Below are 14,133 nucleotides of genomic sequence, written 5' to 3'. Positions count from 1 at the left end.
AACAGATCGATTGTGCTATGTCGTATGTACCTATTTCGGTCCTCCGTCAAGAGCAAATGATCAAATAAAGAAGTAACGTTGAGAAATCGACGTAGCTAATAGCTTTCGCTTTTATACCAAATGCGGTGGTAACTTGGGCTATTTAGAGTGCGGCCGCAGACCGCTGCTTTTGTTGTTGCGGCTGTGTCAGATCTCTGCGATGAAATAGATGATTGATGTAGCTGTTATTATAGCGGTAGTTTAGAGACATAGCCATTATCATTTCAGCCCTAGCAACAAGATCGACTGCTTTAGATTAACGCCAGTCTTCAACGGTGCAGTTATCTCCTCAATGCCCCTAAAAGACTGTTGATGTGTTATCCTCTCGGAAACAGTAAGAGAACATAATACCTATATCAATTAAACTTAATTCGTGTTCGCCAGACAGCATTCTGAACACCTGAAATATATCTATAACAACTTGGCGTTCTGAGCTATCTTATACCGTAAATATAACGCCTTCAGGAGTCTGGCAAACGCCGTAAGCCGCTTCCCGGAACGGTCAACCTAGGATTCACAGGGTTATTTTGTACCTGCTATAAACTGCATTATACATTAAACACCTCGTTATGGCCACTCGTCGGCTAGCTAGCGAGCCAAAGTGTTCAGCAATTGAACTTCTAGACAGTGAGAGGCATGATTCACAGTACGAGATTGTCTCTACCTAGTACAAACACAATATTCATCATGTTTCTGAAACTGTATTTTGTATAGGTGAGACTGAAAACCGTGTACTGCATAGTGCGTCACTACATATCTATGAGACCGGTCAAGTCCTTTCTAGGCCTCGTTTGCCATGGCCCCCTTCGATAAATTTCAGAACCGCTTTACCAAACATGCGCGAACTGTAGATAGGTTGATACGTCATTGGAGGTCCTCGGCGGATAGTGGCATCGCTGCCAGGAAGTAAAGAAGTCTGTCATAGGTTGTCCGGTGCGGTCATAATACTCCTTTAAGGAACGAGGCCGTTGTTCGGTAAATATGTTCCAAATCTTTTACCGTAAAATCATTCAGATTAAGCTTAACCTTCATGCTGCAATCGGCGTAACGTTGAGATCGGAAACCGCAAAGCCGTAGAGAAAGACCATTGGTGGAAGCTTTATGCGTCCTTCTGTAATTTGTTGGAAGAAACCTTTATACGAGGTTAGCAACCTTGAGTAGGTGAACCGGTCACAACGTGGTAGCGATCGGCCAAAGGAACGTAGCATGTCACGAACCACAATTATGGCCCCCTGATTTGAATTTGATTGCTTCTGTTTTGGTTACTCTTATGGTCAGTCCCAGTTCCAAAAAGACATAATCTGCCTTGGACTGGTTGCGCGTAAAAGCAACCCGTCCTGTCAATAAGTAAATCGTCTATTCAGATCTAACTTTTCTGGACCCACATATTGTATGCGAAGCATGATGAAGCACAACGGAGAAAAGGATAGGGCTCAAGTTGTCACTATGGACCACATTCGTATACTGGAAGAATGCTGGCAGCTCCCGAGCCCCCAGAATCGATTTTAACCCTATTTGTTTGGCGTATCGCTGCCGTTAGGTTAAGTATGTTCGTCGAAATGCCGATGTCGATGAAGATGGCTACGATTCAATTCGCTGGGGCGGAGTCGAAGACAACGAAATTCTACGAAAACTTCGTGGCTGTATTACTCAGAAAACTTGCTTGATGGCGGCAAGTAAGATCCTGCCATCTTGCGGAAAAGCTCGTAACAGTTCTAAGTTCCCACACTCGCCAAAATCCGTTTGGTTCGTTTTGCTACGAAAGTTTAGAGCAAACGCCACGACGGTGGTTGACGTGAATCGTCTTTTCCTTTAGAGGATGACCTTCATCTATCTAACTACATTGTCCGCTAAAAATAACTACGAAGATACACAATATTGGATGTTTGTTAATAAGTGGAGTAGATCGCTATCTGCTGTCTATACGTATGAGCGCTGGGACTGTTCACAGGTGCAGGAGTTGCTCACGGCAAACGTTAGAACAAAACAGAAACGAAGGAACGTTCTGCGCTATCAACAGTATTGATCAGGCCGAAGAAAAGGCAAAGTAGAGTGCGTGCGGACATTTTCTGCTATTTATATTAACCTATATAGCATGTTTAACGTTTGTTCGTCTTTCGATATTTTTCTCTGTCGTCTTTTGTTGAAATTATTTTGAGCTGTTTTCGATTCTCTTTTTATGACATTGATGAAATTCGTAATCATCATAATAACTCTAGAACTGATGCTGTCTGCGAATCGGCCGATCGTCTTTAATATATGATTGTGTCCGCGTTTCTATTGTTGGCCATTTATTGGAAATTTCTACTTCAGCCGTTTTGGTTACTTTTGTTGCCGACAAAGTTGGCACAAACTGTTCATTGTACTACGGTGGTATAGTGTTTGACAAAAAAAAGTAAATGATCTCTATGGCCAGGTAGCCTATTCGGTTTGCACCCGGTTTAGGCGTTTCGGTCAACAATGATAATGTTAATATAATCGATAACCAAAATATGATATATATCGTGCACTCTACATTATATCAATGCTCTGATCATGTCGGCACTGTCCTATAGCAAACAATCGATCGACGATTGGCCTTTCGACTGATCGTTCAGTCATTGATATCCCTAAAATAGCTTCCTTCTGGTTTCAGCTAAAACAGAAAAAGGCTTGATTTGGCGTAGAAGACAACTTGAAAAAAAAAACGAGTCTTCGTCTTCAGCTTCTCTTAAGAAAGAAAAGAGAGTTTTAAGAAAAACTGAAGTAATTAGATCACTGGCTTAGTTTGAGTTCAGCGCGCACTTCTCAAATAAGTTTTTTAAAATTGTAAACTTTGCGGTCAACTGATTTCTTATCGCTCGCATTTTACCTGGACAAAGTTAACTTATAATAGGTAATGGACCAAACAAACAGGAGTCTATAAAAACCAAATGCCATTATTGATTAATGCTGCTCTTACCACAGCGGTTTTTCGCGTTTGTTTTATTAAGAAAACAATTATTAATGATGTTTTCAAGCCACGTCTCTTCTAACTTGACCCCACGATCGTGTTTACCGGTTAAGCTCAGTGATACGGGCGAAGGGCCAATCGCCTGAAACGACAGTTAACGCCAGCACCGGACAGATATCCAGTAGGGTCATTCAAAATCGATCCACGAAAATGCCTAATTACTAATTTAAAAAAAAAAAACGATACAACCTATTGAAATTCTTTGAGTATTAACTTATAATACATTGAAACTTGAACAAAAAGGACTAAAAACCGGTCCACATATTTAAGTTAGTAGTGAATTTGTAGGACAAAAGCTTACTTGTCCGTAGTACCCGATTGAGCGGTAAATTACGTTGCGTTTCTCACACATCGTTTCACGCTTAAACTACAAATTAGCTATCATTATCCAGTTTATGACAGCGCCTGTAATAACACTGTGGTAATCGTCATGCAATCGACGTGCGTGTCGGACGAGCCCTTTTGGCACGACAATAACCCGTCTCCGTGCGCTGTTGTCGGTCGCTATGCGGGGTAGCCAGCATCTTTACTTCTTTGTATATCTCATTAGTCATAGGCAGGCTATGATCATATGAACTTAACGACGAGTCACTTCCCAGTCGGCTGACAATACGCACCGAAGCGTATCCTTAAGGCCCAACGATATTATTTAATTCCTATTAATCAATTTCAACAGTCGTTTACCGTTGCGATTTGAGTAACAAACGGTATTTGTTTAACTGCTTTCGACAGAGCTTAACTTTGTAGGCGCGCGCAAAAACAGCAGATGTGTATGAAATGCACTTTACTATCTGGAACGTGCATCCCGGGGGTACAGTGTCAACAAAGTGTTTTAGCTCTCTTTCTATAAAATAGCTTTACAACGAAACTGCGAGCAGTCTTCCTTCCGTCGATGTGTTCCTAGAAATTGTTGGCCTTTTAGACGGCTAAAGGAGATCAGGGTCTTCCAAATCATGTGCTGAATACATATACAACTTGATGAAGTTCGAACCAGAACTATATTAAGCCAAATTAACAATGGGTAAGGTTAGGATAAGTGTCATCACTGTTCTGTCATATACAATGTATATTGAAGGTATGTAATAAAGGCGACATGGTGTAACCATCCATGTGATTCACTACATTGGACTTCTACTTCGATTATCAGCCATACGAAAGGAGTCGAGGTCCCCTTTAATGATACGATGAACTCCACAATGTTCGAGTGTTGTTGCCGTAGCGAGCATTCACTGCCAGCTCTGATTTTAGGCTAGAGCAAAAGAGATATTGGGAAAATTCTCTCAATCGCAAAAGTATCACAGCAGGATCACATAAGCACGCTTAACTACGATTTCATTGCGTGTGTAATACGACATTGGTATCCTAAAATCTGTTGAAATACACTAAATGCTGTGTTGAGAATGTTGAGAAAAAAGGCGCATTTAATGTTTGGCTATTTTCCAACGAGCTAAACCCCAGCTCCTAATTGACCCTCTCATCCTACAGTACGAAGCATGCAGCGCTTCTCGAGGCTTGGCAAGGGTACAGTCCTCAAACTTCCCCGTACCTGTACACTGTGCTGACCATACGTGTCTCGGTAAATTAATTCACTCGGCCGAGGCACTTGTATTGAACAGGTTCGAGCTGTGCTTTCCTCAATGCTTGCCCCTCATCAGCCGCAGAAGTCACATATGAAGAAATGCATCAAACGGAGTTTTTTTACCGGTAGATTAGACGATAAATCCATTTGATTACGGTCAGTATTCGGGTCAGTAACAGTCATCGGTATAATGACGGTTTTTTATTTCGACGACGCCTGGGGTTTACGTGCTAAATTGACACTCAGCGCTTTATTTCCGAAAAAGAAACGATTAGGTAAGAGAAAAGTTAAACATGTCAACTAAACAATGAGTATGATCGTTCTGTAATCATAGAAATCCCTGCTTAAAAGAGACTTCTTATGACGTGTTCTATAGTAATACGTTTTGGCCGATAACATCATGATCGAGTCTGCGCAGACGTGAGAGGTGCTACGTGTCTGAGAAACGCACAATACGTTTAGAATGAGATTACTACCATTTTGTTTGTAACATACATGAGCCTATGAGTCAATGATATTATCACGGGGTGACAAAAAACAAAAGAGTGGTCGCTAATGTTCACCTTAGCTGACAGTAGCAATCGTAAAACATTGCAACTTTGGGAACGCGGTATGACGAACCGAACAGGGCTAGTTCGTCACTTGCCTGTGAGACGTGCCGAAAGTGACGAGTGCTGTTTATCGTGCCTGAGGTTTCCGCCCTAAAACGACTGCAATGAAAGTGTCGACAGTTGTAGGTGATGTTCATTCTGGATACGCACTTCGGCTGGAAAAACTGGCTAGGTATTCCATGGTTCAATGGCGTATTCTTAGCGAGTTCGTCTCTCCTTGGCGTTGCGAAGCTACATAGCGACAATATTTGCATAGCGATTTATAAACTTCTAAAAATGGGGTATTTCAAGAAAAGGTGCAGTCTCTATCGACCAAGAAATATTTACAACGTGAGATGCAGCCCACGAAGGATACAGAGATGAGTGTCGGCCTAGTCTAGAATATGCCTCTGTGAGTAGACTGAAAAAAATGCTAAGAAATATTGTTAAGTTTAACATTTTGTTGCATCTTTTTTTCTACGTTTGTTATGGTCGTAGTACGAACTGCTGCGGTGTCCCATATATCAACGGTATCTGCTGACACGCTCTTCGGTGTCAGCATTGCCAAAACATTGCCGTTTTGTAGACCTTCCCTACCGTTTAGCAAAAGTCCACTTGCCGCTGCCACCAGCATGAGTCAATTGCATTCGAACCTGCTGAAACTGCTCCTCTCGAAAAAGCAGCTGAAGCTATCAGCAATCAAGGCGCGCCGCTTACGCGAGGCCCTGAAAAGGCTTCATGAGGAGGCTGCGGGCGAAGGCCATGAGAGCTCGTCCTACTTTGGAGTGCCGCTACAACTGCAACAACAGGTACCGTCCAAATGCTAATAATGCCTGATCAATTCAAAAAGCTTTGTTATGGACTATACATGATACGCAACGTTTTTTGTTGGACACTATCAAGTAAAATGCAATATATACACATAAACCTCCTCCGTTGGGAATGTGCAATTATGTAATTCTAACAGAATGCAACTGTCACTTTTACAGGGAACTTCATCGTTAATTAGCAGTCCAGTACCTCATATACTTGAGGCCATCACATCTCATCTGTTAGAACACGCTGGCCAAGAGGGGATCCTACGCAAAAGCGGAAATGAACGCCGTGCGACAGCTTTAAAGGACATGATGGAGGCTAATAACGGTCAGGTACCCCCAGGACAAGAGTATTCCGTTCACGATGTTACTTGTGTTTTAAAGAGGCAAGTACTCTGAGGATATCTTATGCTGTTAGTTACCTCGTGCACTTAGTGCAATATACTTTTGCTACACGCAAGTTGGGTATGTTTCCGCAGAGCAAGGAAAGGGAGAAAGCAGATTTACACTATATCAAAAATCTCCATCCATGACACGTAATAGAAAATTCAATTACTCATGAATTCCGTTACCCGATATAAATTCAAATCGTAGAAAATATTGACTGTTGATTTAGGCTATCATGCTTCTAACTCGCTCTCTTAATGATGTTTTCCAGATGGTTGCGGGCACTACCCGAACCTGTTGTACCTCATATATTGCACGAAGTATTTGTCAAGTGTGTCCAATTAGAGTCCCATCATCATCGAACTCAGAGCCTTCTTCTGGCCTGTCTATTGATGCCAGCTTTTCATTTAAATACGCTCAAGCATGTTGCATTATTTCTACAGGTAAACTTATAAAAAAAAAAACCTATATGAACGACCCACATGTGCCGATCTGGATGAGTTGCTTACAATTTTTTCTCTACCTCTACTATGACCTTCTCTTACGGTTCTATGAGGTGTACATAAATAATTCTAAACTAGATATTCTCCCAATTGGAAAGCGATGTCTAGAAGGTCAATATTGATGAGAGACACAAAATCTATGCGGATTACCGTTATTTTGTCCATAGATATATCATATACATTCTATAATCAAGGGGATCGATTATTATCGGTATGCTATCAACGTTTATCACTTTATATATAATAATCGGGAGCTGTTTTTTCGAGTTGTCTTTACTGTTTGCTTTTCAGGAGGTGTCAAAACTCGATACAAAGAATAAGATGAGTTCAGCAAATCTAGCCAAAGTTGTAGCGCCATCACTGATGCCTGGTGCAATTAAGGTTGAAACCAACCCTGAAATGGCAGCGCGTTTCAGTGAACGAGCGACTATAGCGGTGCAAGTACTTATTGATCACGCACAACTGATTGGTACGCTGCCGCCAGAGCTTGAACCATTAAAGGACACCTACAAGATTTCTTCTGAAGATGAACTCAGTGACCACGGAGAGCCAATGGTAAAACGGAAGCTGTTCACTTTTCTCAAATCAAAGGTAAATGCTGCATGACAACAATTGCGCATCTTTTCTCCGTGGAAAAGATGTCATGTAACCCTACCGATTGTCCAATAGCTTTACGATGACAAAAGTATGAACAGTATGTTAGCCAATACAACCACTTCAAGACTTAGTATGTTCATTATTATAGGTTAGGTCAATTTTGCATCATAATTTATAACCGTTCTCTTTAGCAGTATTCAGTGAGGACCTATTTCTGTTTGTTCAGTACTTGCTTAGCATCTATATATCATTTATATTATTTTTTGCTACGTGTAACTGCAGGGCGGTAGTCACAAAGCAATTCTTCGCGGATCGAGCACCATGCGCAATTCTCGAAAGCTTGCTCCCGCCGGAGGAGTAATTGCCTTTGGAGGGACCAACCTCACCAGCTCTAAACCGAGGGGCAGGCGACCGAGTGGGGCTAAACTAGCTGGTCTAAATGACACGTCAGTTAGTGATCCAGCTGAACAGAAAATTTTGGTGCCAGAAATAACACCGACCAAGGGCGACATTCGAACGACGCGTGGTGCCTCTAAGCGACGCCAACTCAGCGCTGAAACAGTCGGCCGAATCCGTGAGAGAAGGGCATTGAGGGCGATTCAGAATAATTCAAAAAGTCAATCAAGTGTGCGGTCTTTGCCCACAACTGTGGTCACCAACACAGGCAGCGGAATAAATGGCCGCAGGAGATCCGTTCGAAGGTAAAAAAGGAAAACGACTTTCGAACGAACCTTGATTGAAAACGTTGTATTCTTAATTTCATTTGATTAAACACAATAGGTAGTGGAGTTAAATGGAAAAGGCACAAACATTTTGAAATCAACATGTCTGCACCAGTGTCATTCATTGCTTGTACGAATAGCACGTAAATAAATCGTGTGGGTCTCGTCACTATGTAGGAATATCAATCAATTAGGGTCTATTCAGGTCTGTCCTTTAGAGAGAAAGGACCGAATTTTCGCTAACTGTCGGTTTATGAAATATCAATGAGTTCTGCTTTGCTCCATCACAGAGCGGCGACATGTCGTACTGCAACGCGTATTGGATCAACCATAAATTCATCTTCGATTCAGAGAGTTCCACGGACGGAGTCAAAGTCCAGTAAGGCGCAGTCACAGGAGAATGTTGAAAACACGACAATAGAGCCACGGCCTGTTTTAACAGTCACCTCGGTGAACGAGGTGCCTGTCCTTCGAAAGGGTGGTAGTTTAAAGGCAGAGAAAAACCTTTGCAACACTCTTCAAGAAAACTTTCGGGAGACGATCAAAGAGTGTCGGGAAGTGGAACTGCGAACGAAACCCCCAGCTTCACCTGTCGACAAGGAGAGCGCACGGAAAAGTTTTTTAGCAGCCATGCTAGGGGCACAGGAAGGACAGAATGAAATAGAAAAATTGAGCGTGGCATCCGACAAGCACGAAAATGATTGCACTAACCACGAAGTCGCTGACCAGCTAGCGGAGCAAAAGCCCGATTCGTCTATTACTAATAGGTAAGAGCAGCTAACAGTAACTTACTGTGCTTCAGTTTTAACAACTTGTAAAGGAAGGCAAGCCTATTTGGAACACCTTCGGTCCGTTTTCTAGTGACACAGAGTTGCCTTATTAATGGATTCTCGCAGAACCGCACAGAATTTCGAATGTCGTCTGTGTACTTAGAAGTTAAACGGGTGCTTTAATATTGCCAAATATGTGAAGGTGTGTATGCAGTGTTACTAAGTGCGTGGTAGCGAAGTGTTGAATCTCTGATCCAAGCTGAAACCTTTTAGTTCCAGTACAAGTTTAGCTTAGAAGGAATAATGAAGTACAATGATTTTGATTATTGCGGGCATTTTTCTAGTACGGATTTCGTTGATGGTGCTAACGAACCTGCTCTGGATCGCCATGGAGCTTTACGCAAACCACTGATGCCTTCCAATCGGAGAGCTCTCAGGCGTGAGCCTCACGTTCGGCCGATGACGGCCACCATCACCGTACAGTTATAAAATATGAGTTAATTATAATTGCCTTTACTCGTCGCTAACGTGTATTGAGAGCAATTGTAATAATATAATACCATATTCTATTGAAATCGCTTTGTTAGATGGCCCTTTGGTCAACTCATTATTCCGTAGCGCATGTTTGTCCTTCCATGTAGGCCATTCTATGCCATGGTAGTTTATATCGCGCTGTTGTCTCGGTGCTATAATGACCTATATGAACGCCTGCTGGAACCCTATGTCGGATGCCTCAACGATGACACGTGATCTCCTTGCTTCGGCATTTTATCTTGCTTGTTTCTTTGAAAACAATCAATGTGTGTACCTTGATGCGTGCCTACATGAAACTCTCATTAGAGCACGTATCGGCTACTGATTCAATCGGTCTTTCGGATCCAGCTCCGACCAATCTACACTAATTTAATTGTTATTATCGAACTGCGTTCATATCCTAGTGGGTAGCGTTCACAGGCGTACCATATTAAAATATAACCGAATTGTAAAAAATAGTAACTTTGGTGCACAGGAAACCTAGTTTAGAAATGGTCGTTCCGCGATCTTGAGATATAAACAATCGTAATCTAATCAAGGTGCTAAAATGCGTTTTTAAAACTTTTTGAGAAATAAAAATGTTTAAAATGTTTTTTTTTTTTGTTTAACTACTGTTTGCTTTTGTTAATCCAACCTTATGTTCAATTGTTTATATAAATTAATCTTTGACAATTAAACGATGACGTAAACGACGGCGATCAATCTCAATTGTCGATGTCTTCATAATATTGAAGACATTGGTTTTCAAGAAGAGATAATTCTCGCGTGCATTTTTGCAAGCACTACCTATTTCAGTGGACTAGATGGCTCGAAAACGCAGCGCAAAGATATGGTCATCATTATCCAACTCGATTTTGAAGCTATCGAACCTTTTCAAACGTTTGTGCTTATACCATCAGAAGAATGGATTCTTGCTACTACTTGCTTTGTATGTATCTTAGTGTACATTTTGTATAGATGAATACATTGTATATTTAAGAAAAAATAAAAGTCACTGTTTTGATTGCAATTGGAAGTCTTTTCAATGTTCAATTGATCTACATATGATTCTAGACTAACTATGTACAATATGGCTAGACGATGTACTTACTTCCAACCCTTAGGGATATTGCACTAGGAGCAAAGGTCTAGCAGAGCGCCTTTTCTCTTCAAAGCACAACCTGTATATAAGTACATTACTTCTGTACCGTGTGCCATGTCTTTAACAAGACGCAGTAAGGTCATCACAGTTAAGCTAGCAGTCAAAGCATGTGGCACAACTTTCGAATGATCCAAATATTTTGAGATTATATATAACTAAAGTGAAGGAACGCTTACTTCCTGCTTGAAATACGCATCTGAAGACACGGGACGCTTTCGGCACTACATTACAGGTTGCACTACAGAGGAATATACCCTGATTCCAATGACGTTTCCCACGTAGACCGGGTGAAGATTTAACCAGCTTGTATCGGTAAATACAGACTTGTTATACAGATCATTCACTCAGGTCTACATCTACCAAGCGTATTCGGTCCTGCCCGTTAGAGGTATATATGAATGAAATAATACGTCGCACGTCAGGACCGTGTCATGTCACAAGCGAAACTCTAAACTGTGCCGACATGCACTATACGAGATAGATTTATACAGCAAAAACATAGGATCGCGTTGGCTAAGTTGTTTATTTACACAATCGTCAGTGGTCTGCCATGCAGGATTGTATGGCCCAAAGATACAGACGTCGTTATTTGACAGTCTATCAAAAATATTCAACGTACCAAAATTCGAAGTGCATCATTATAGATTAGTAGTTACCTGTGTAGACCCTTCAGTATCAAACAAATCGTTCTCGTTTCTGCATGAGCGTACGAAGTGTACGTGTCGATAGAAAAGTAACCACGGCAGCGTAGGACAGCCTTCGAACATGAAATCTCACTGAAATTAAGGACTATCATCACTGTGATCCTTTAGTTAAGGCTATAGACCAAACACGTTTAGATAGAGGAGGTATTGAGAAAATGCTTCCTAGGCGTTTCTTGTTCTTATAATTTACAGTAGATAAGTCGTTTGGTTTTTATTTTTACCGATTTAACGATTTAGGAATGTATATGTATACAAATGTTTTATAAACATTTGCCAAAGTTACAAAAATCATATATATATATATATATATAAGCTAGTCTTAGCTTTTCTCGTATATTCCTTTAAGTAGCTTTTTATATATCAAATAGAATTGCTAACGAGCAGCAACTGGTTAATGACAAAACGAAAATTAAGACGCAGCTTTGGTTAAGAGCCTACTAAGAAGTTCTGTAATCGATATCTGTCACTATCTGTTTTTAAAACAAGAAACGTGTATGGCGGGAAATGATTAAGTGCGAGAAAACATCAAGCTAAAGTCCGATGTATTAGGAAGTCGTCGATTTTCACCCTTGCGGTGACTAAACAACGGTCCACCTGGATTAACTGACCGGGTAATGATGTAGTGGTTACCTCCTGAACCAATGCACACGTGGTAACCTAACTTCGAAGTATTGCTTCATGCTAAGAACCAGTCGTCTAAAACAGCACCACTAACGGTAATACCAGACTTGAAACATTAATTTACACGGATCTGTTGTACACCGTGGAGTTGCACGCCATCTGAGATCCGAAGTCGAAGAACGAAGTTGCTGTGTAGAGCGGTCCGTGGCAAACCAACGTATTCGCCCAGAACGATTTAGTGAGCCCTCAAATATTGTCCTTTTCGCCGACGACATCCCGGACTTACTGAAACCTCGTCATCCAGCTGAAAAAAAACTATAACGTCACCGTAGACCTAATAGCTTAAAGGAAAACCTTTAAAGTACGTTGAAACGTTTGCATAAATGAGCATCATTTTTACTATGAAAAAATAACATTTTTCCACCGAATCAAAGAAAGGATACGGCGAAACCATTTAGCATATAGCATAACTCTTAGAGCTTTCCCTTGTCGTCCCCCGTCGTCTGCGCAAGTTAATGATTTCGCATAACCTATGATATTTGGCAGCGTACCCGTCAATTCGTTCGACCAATCCTTAGCTTAAATAGTTTACCTAAGTAGGGAAATGAACAGCTGGATCCTAAAAATTTTCTCTTTGAAAAAAATTGATGTCAACACAGGATTGTTTGTTGCTTACGTTCTAAAAAAACGTGTCGGGTATAACAGGCTATGCTAGAGCCAAGATTGCCCTCTGTTTATAACTTACGTATTATTATTATTATTACTATTAACTTTATTATAGTTCAGTAAAATCAGACGTGTGCGTTCTTCGAGGCCCAAATCCTCTGGCCAATAAATCTGTTCGGCTCCCGGATCTGAAAAAGGGCCAAGACTAGCTGCAAGTTATTCTTAAATGTTCCAGAAAAAAAATTCTATTCATTGTGAATGCAGCAGGCAATAACAGTGTATTATTAACGCTAGTTAGCGAACTACTACATGATAGAACAAAAAAATGTAACAGTGTTAAATGCTGTAAACGCGATTAGCAGCCTGTAAAAACGTAAATGTTTACCTCACAAGACTTCGCATCACAAGATGCTTATTTTTTGGATAAAGTTAGCGCGTATTATCTATCTGTAAGTTCAAGTCGGAACAAGATATAGATACAAATAGAATTTCCAAACAATCTTGCCACTGATCTACGCCACCCTGATAAGCGTTTCGTGTAATAATGCTGACAGGCTTCAAAGCCGTTCAAAAATCGAACAGTAACTTCTTACAAACGTAAAATTACTGGTGAAAAATAGGTTCAGCCTTTTAAAAAACAGACTTACAGTTGCCTTATTTGGAGACCTATTTTTTAAATATATTTTGTTGGCCAACAATAAATACGTCTATCATAGTGTTATCGAGGATTCACATTATTTTAAAACGCTTTCTATGATTCAAACTCGATTATCAAGTCCATATTTTTTTAAGTGGACGTGAAGCTATTATCTAACGACAACAGAAAAGAATGTGTTTGTCACGCCCACAAATTTCAAAAGCATTTTACGATTACAGCCGTGCTGTCTCTGCTTCTGTATGCCCTCTCTTGTAAGTAATCTTCTTGAGATTGCGTAGAACGGCGTAATGAGATACGTTGAACGGCAAGCTATATGGCCCTTTCTTATCTTAAGCAATTAAAACAACCTGCAATAGCGTGTAGTTCCAATCGTCATAGGCTTTGAATATAACTTCTGGTTGCTCAAGTTAGTGTTTAAGCGTATAAACTTTACTATAAGAAAAATTTCGAAAAACACGACGCCTCGTGTTTTGCGGGTACTCAGTGCCGAGGAAGCGATAATCATCTAATAGTTTTGCGCAAAAAGCTTCGAGAGGATGTGAATGACGGCGTTTCCTATAGATAGCTTCGCTCGCATGCCCGTTTCAGCCTTAGGATCATTTACATTTGGTATTGTCATTTCATGGCTTGAGACCATATTGGCTGTCGATCATTTGGGACATTTCAGCTACCAGAAGCTGGGCAAACAAAACGATATCAAGCCATACCTGCGGTGAACTAACGGAAAGTAACTGTAACTCTCGTTTTATGTCCGGAACTGAACTTGTACTGTGTTGTACGATTAACCGCTGGCACGAAACAAATACGTTAATCCC

General features: G+C 40.9%; 1 protein-coding gene across 5 annotated transcripts in view; it reads left to right on the top strand.

Annotated features, from left to right (window-relative positions):
* LOC111259239 (uncharacterized) overlaps positions 1–10,537 on the top strand; it is a 59,820-nt gene extending 49,283 nt beyond the window's left edge. For 3 of the 5 annotated variants that reach the window (XM_086967813.1, XM_086967812.1, XM_086967814.1), the window contains exons 2-8: positions 5,699–6,009; positions 6,190–6,401; positions 6,674–6,845; positions 7,173–7,496; positions 7,785–8,203; positions 8,515–8,991; positions 9,339–10,537. In XM_086967813.1, the coding sequence (XP_086823939.1) occupies positions 5,833–6,009; positions 6,190–6,401; positions 6,674–6,845; positions 7,173–7,496; positions 7,785–8,203; positions 8,515–8,991; positions 9,339–9,483 (1,926 nt within the window). In that variant the 5' untranslated portion in view covers positions 5,699–5,832 and the 3' untranslated portion in view covers positions 9,484–10,537. Of the gene's footprint in view, positions 1–3,687; positions 5,394–5,698; positions 6,010–6,189; positions 6,402–6,673; positions 6,846–7,172; positions 7,497–7,784; positions 8,204–8,514; positions 8,992–9,338 lie in introns of those variants that run through there. The other 2 variants (XM_086967811.1, XM_022831085.2) reach the window with 2 other exon arrangements.
* The last annotated feature ends 3,596 nt before the right edge of the window (positions 10,538–14,133 follow it).

Source organism: Varroa jacobsoni, unplaced genomic scaffold (assembly GCF_002532875.2).
Source record: "Varroa jacobsoni isolate VJ856 unplaced genomic scaffold, vjacob_1.0 scaffold_310, whole genome shotgun sequence".
Lineage (NCBI taxonomy): Eukaryota > Metazoa > Arthropoda > Arachnida > Mesostigmata > Varroidae > Varroa > Varroa jacobsoni.
This window is presented reverse-complemented; position numbering and strand designations above follow the sequence as displayed.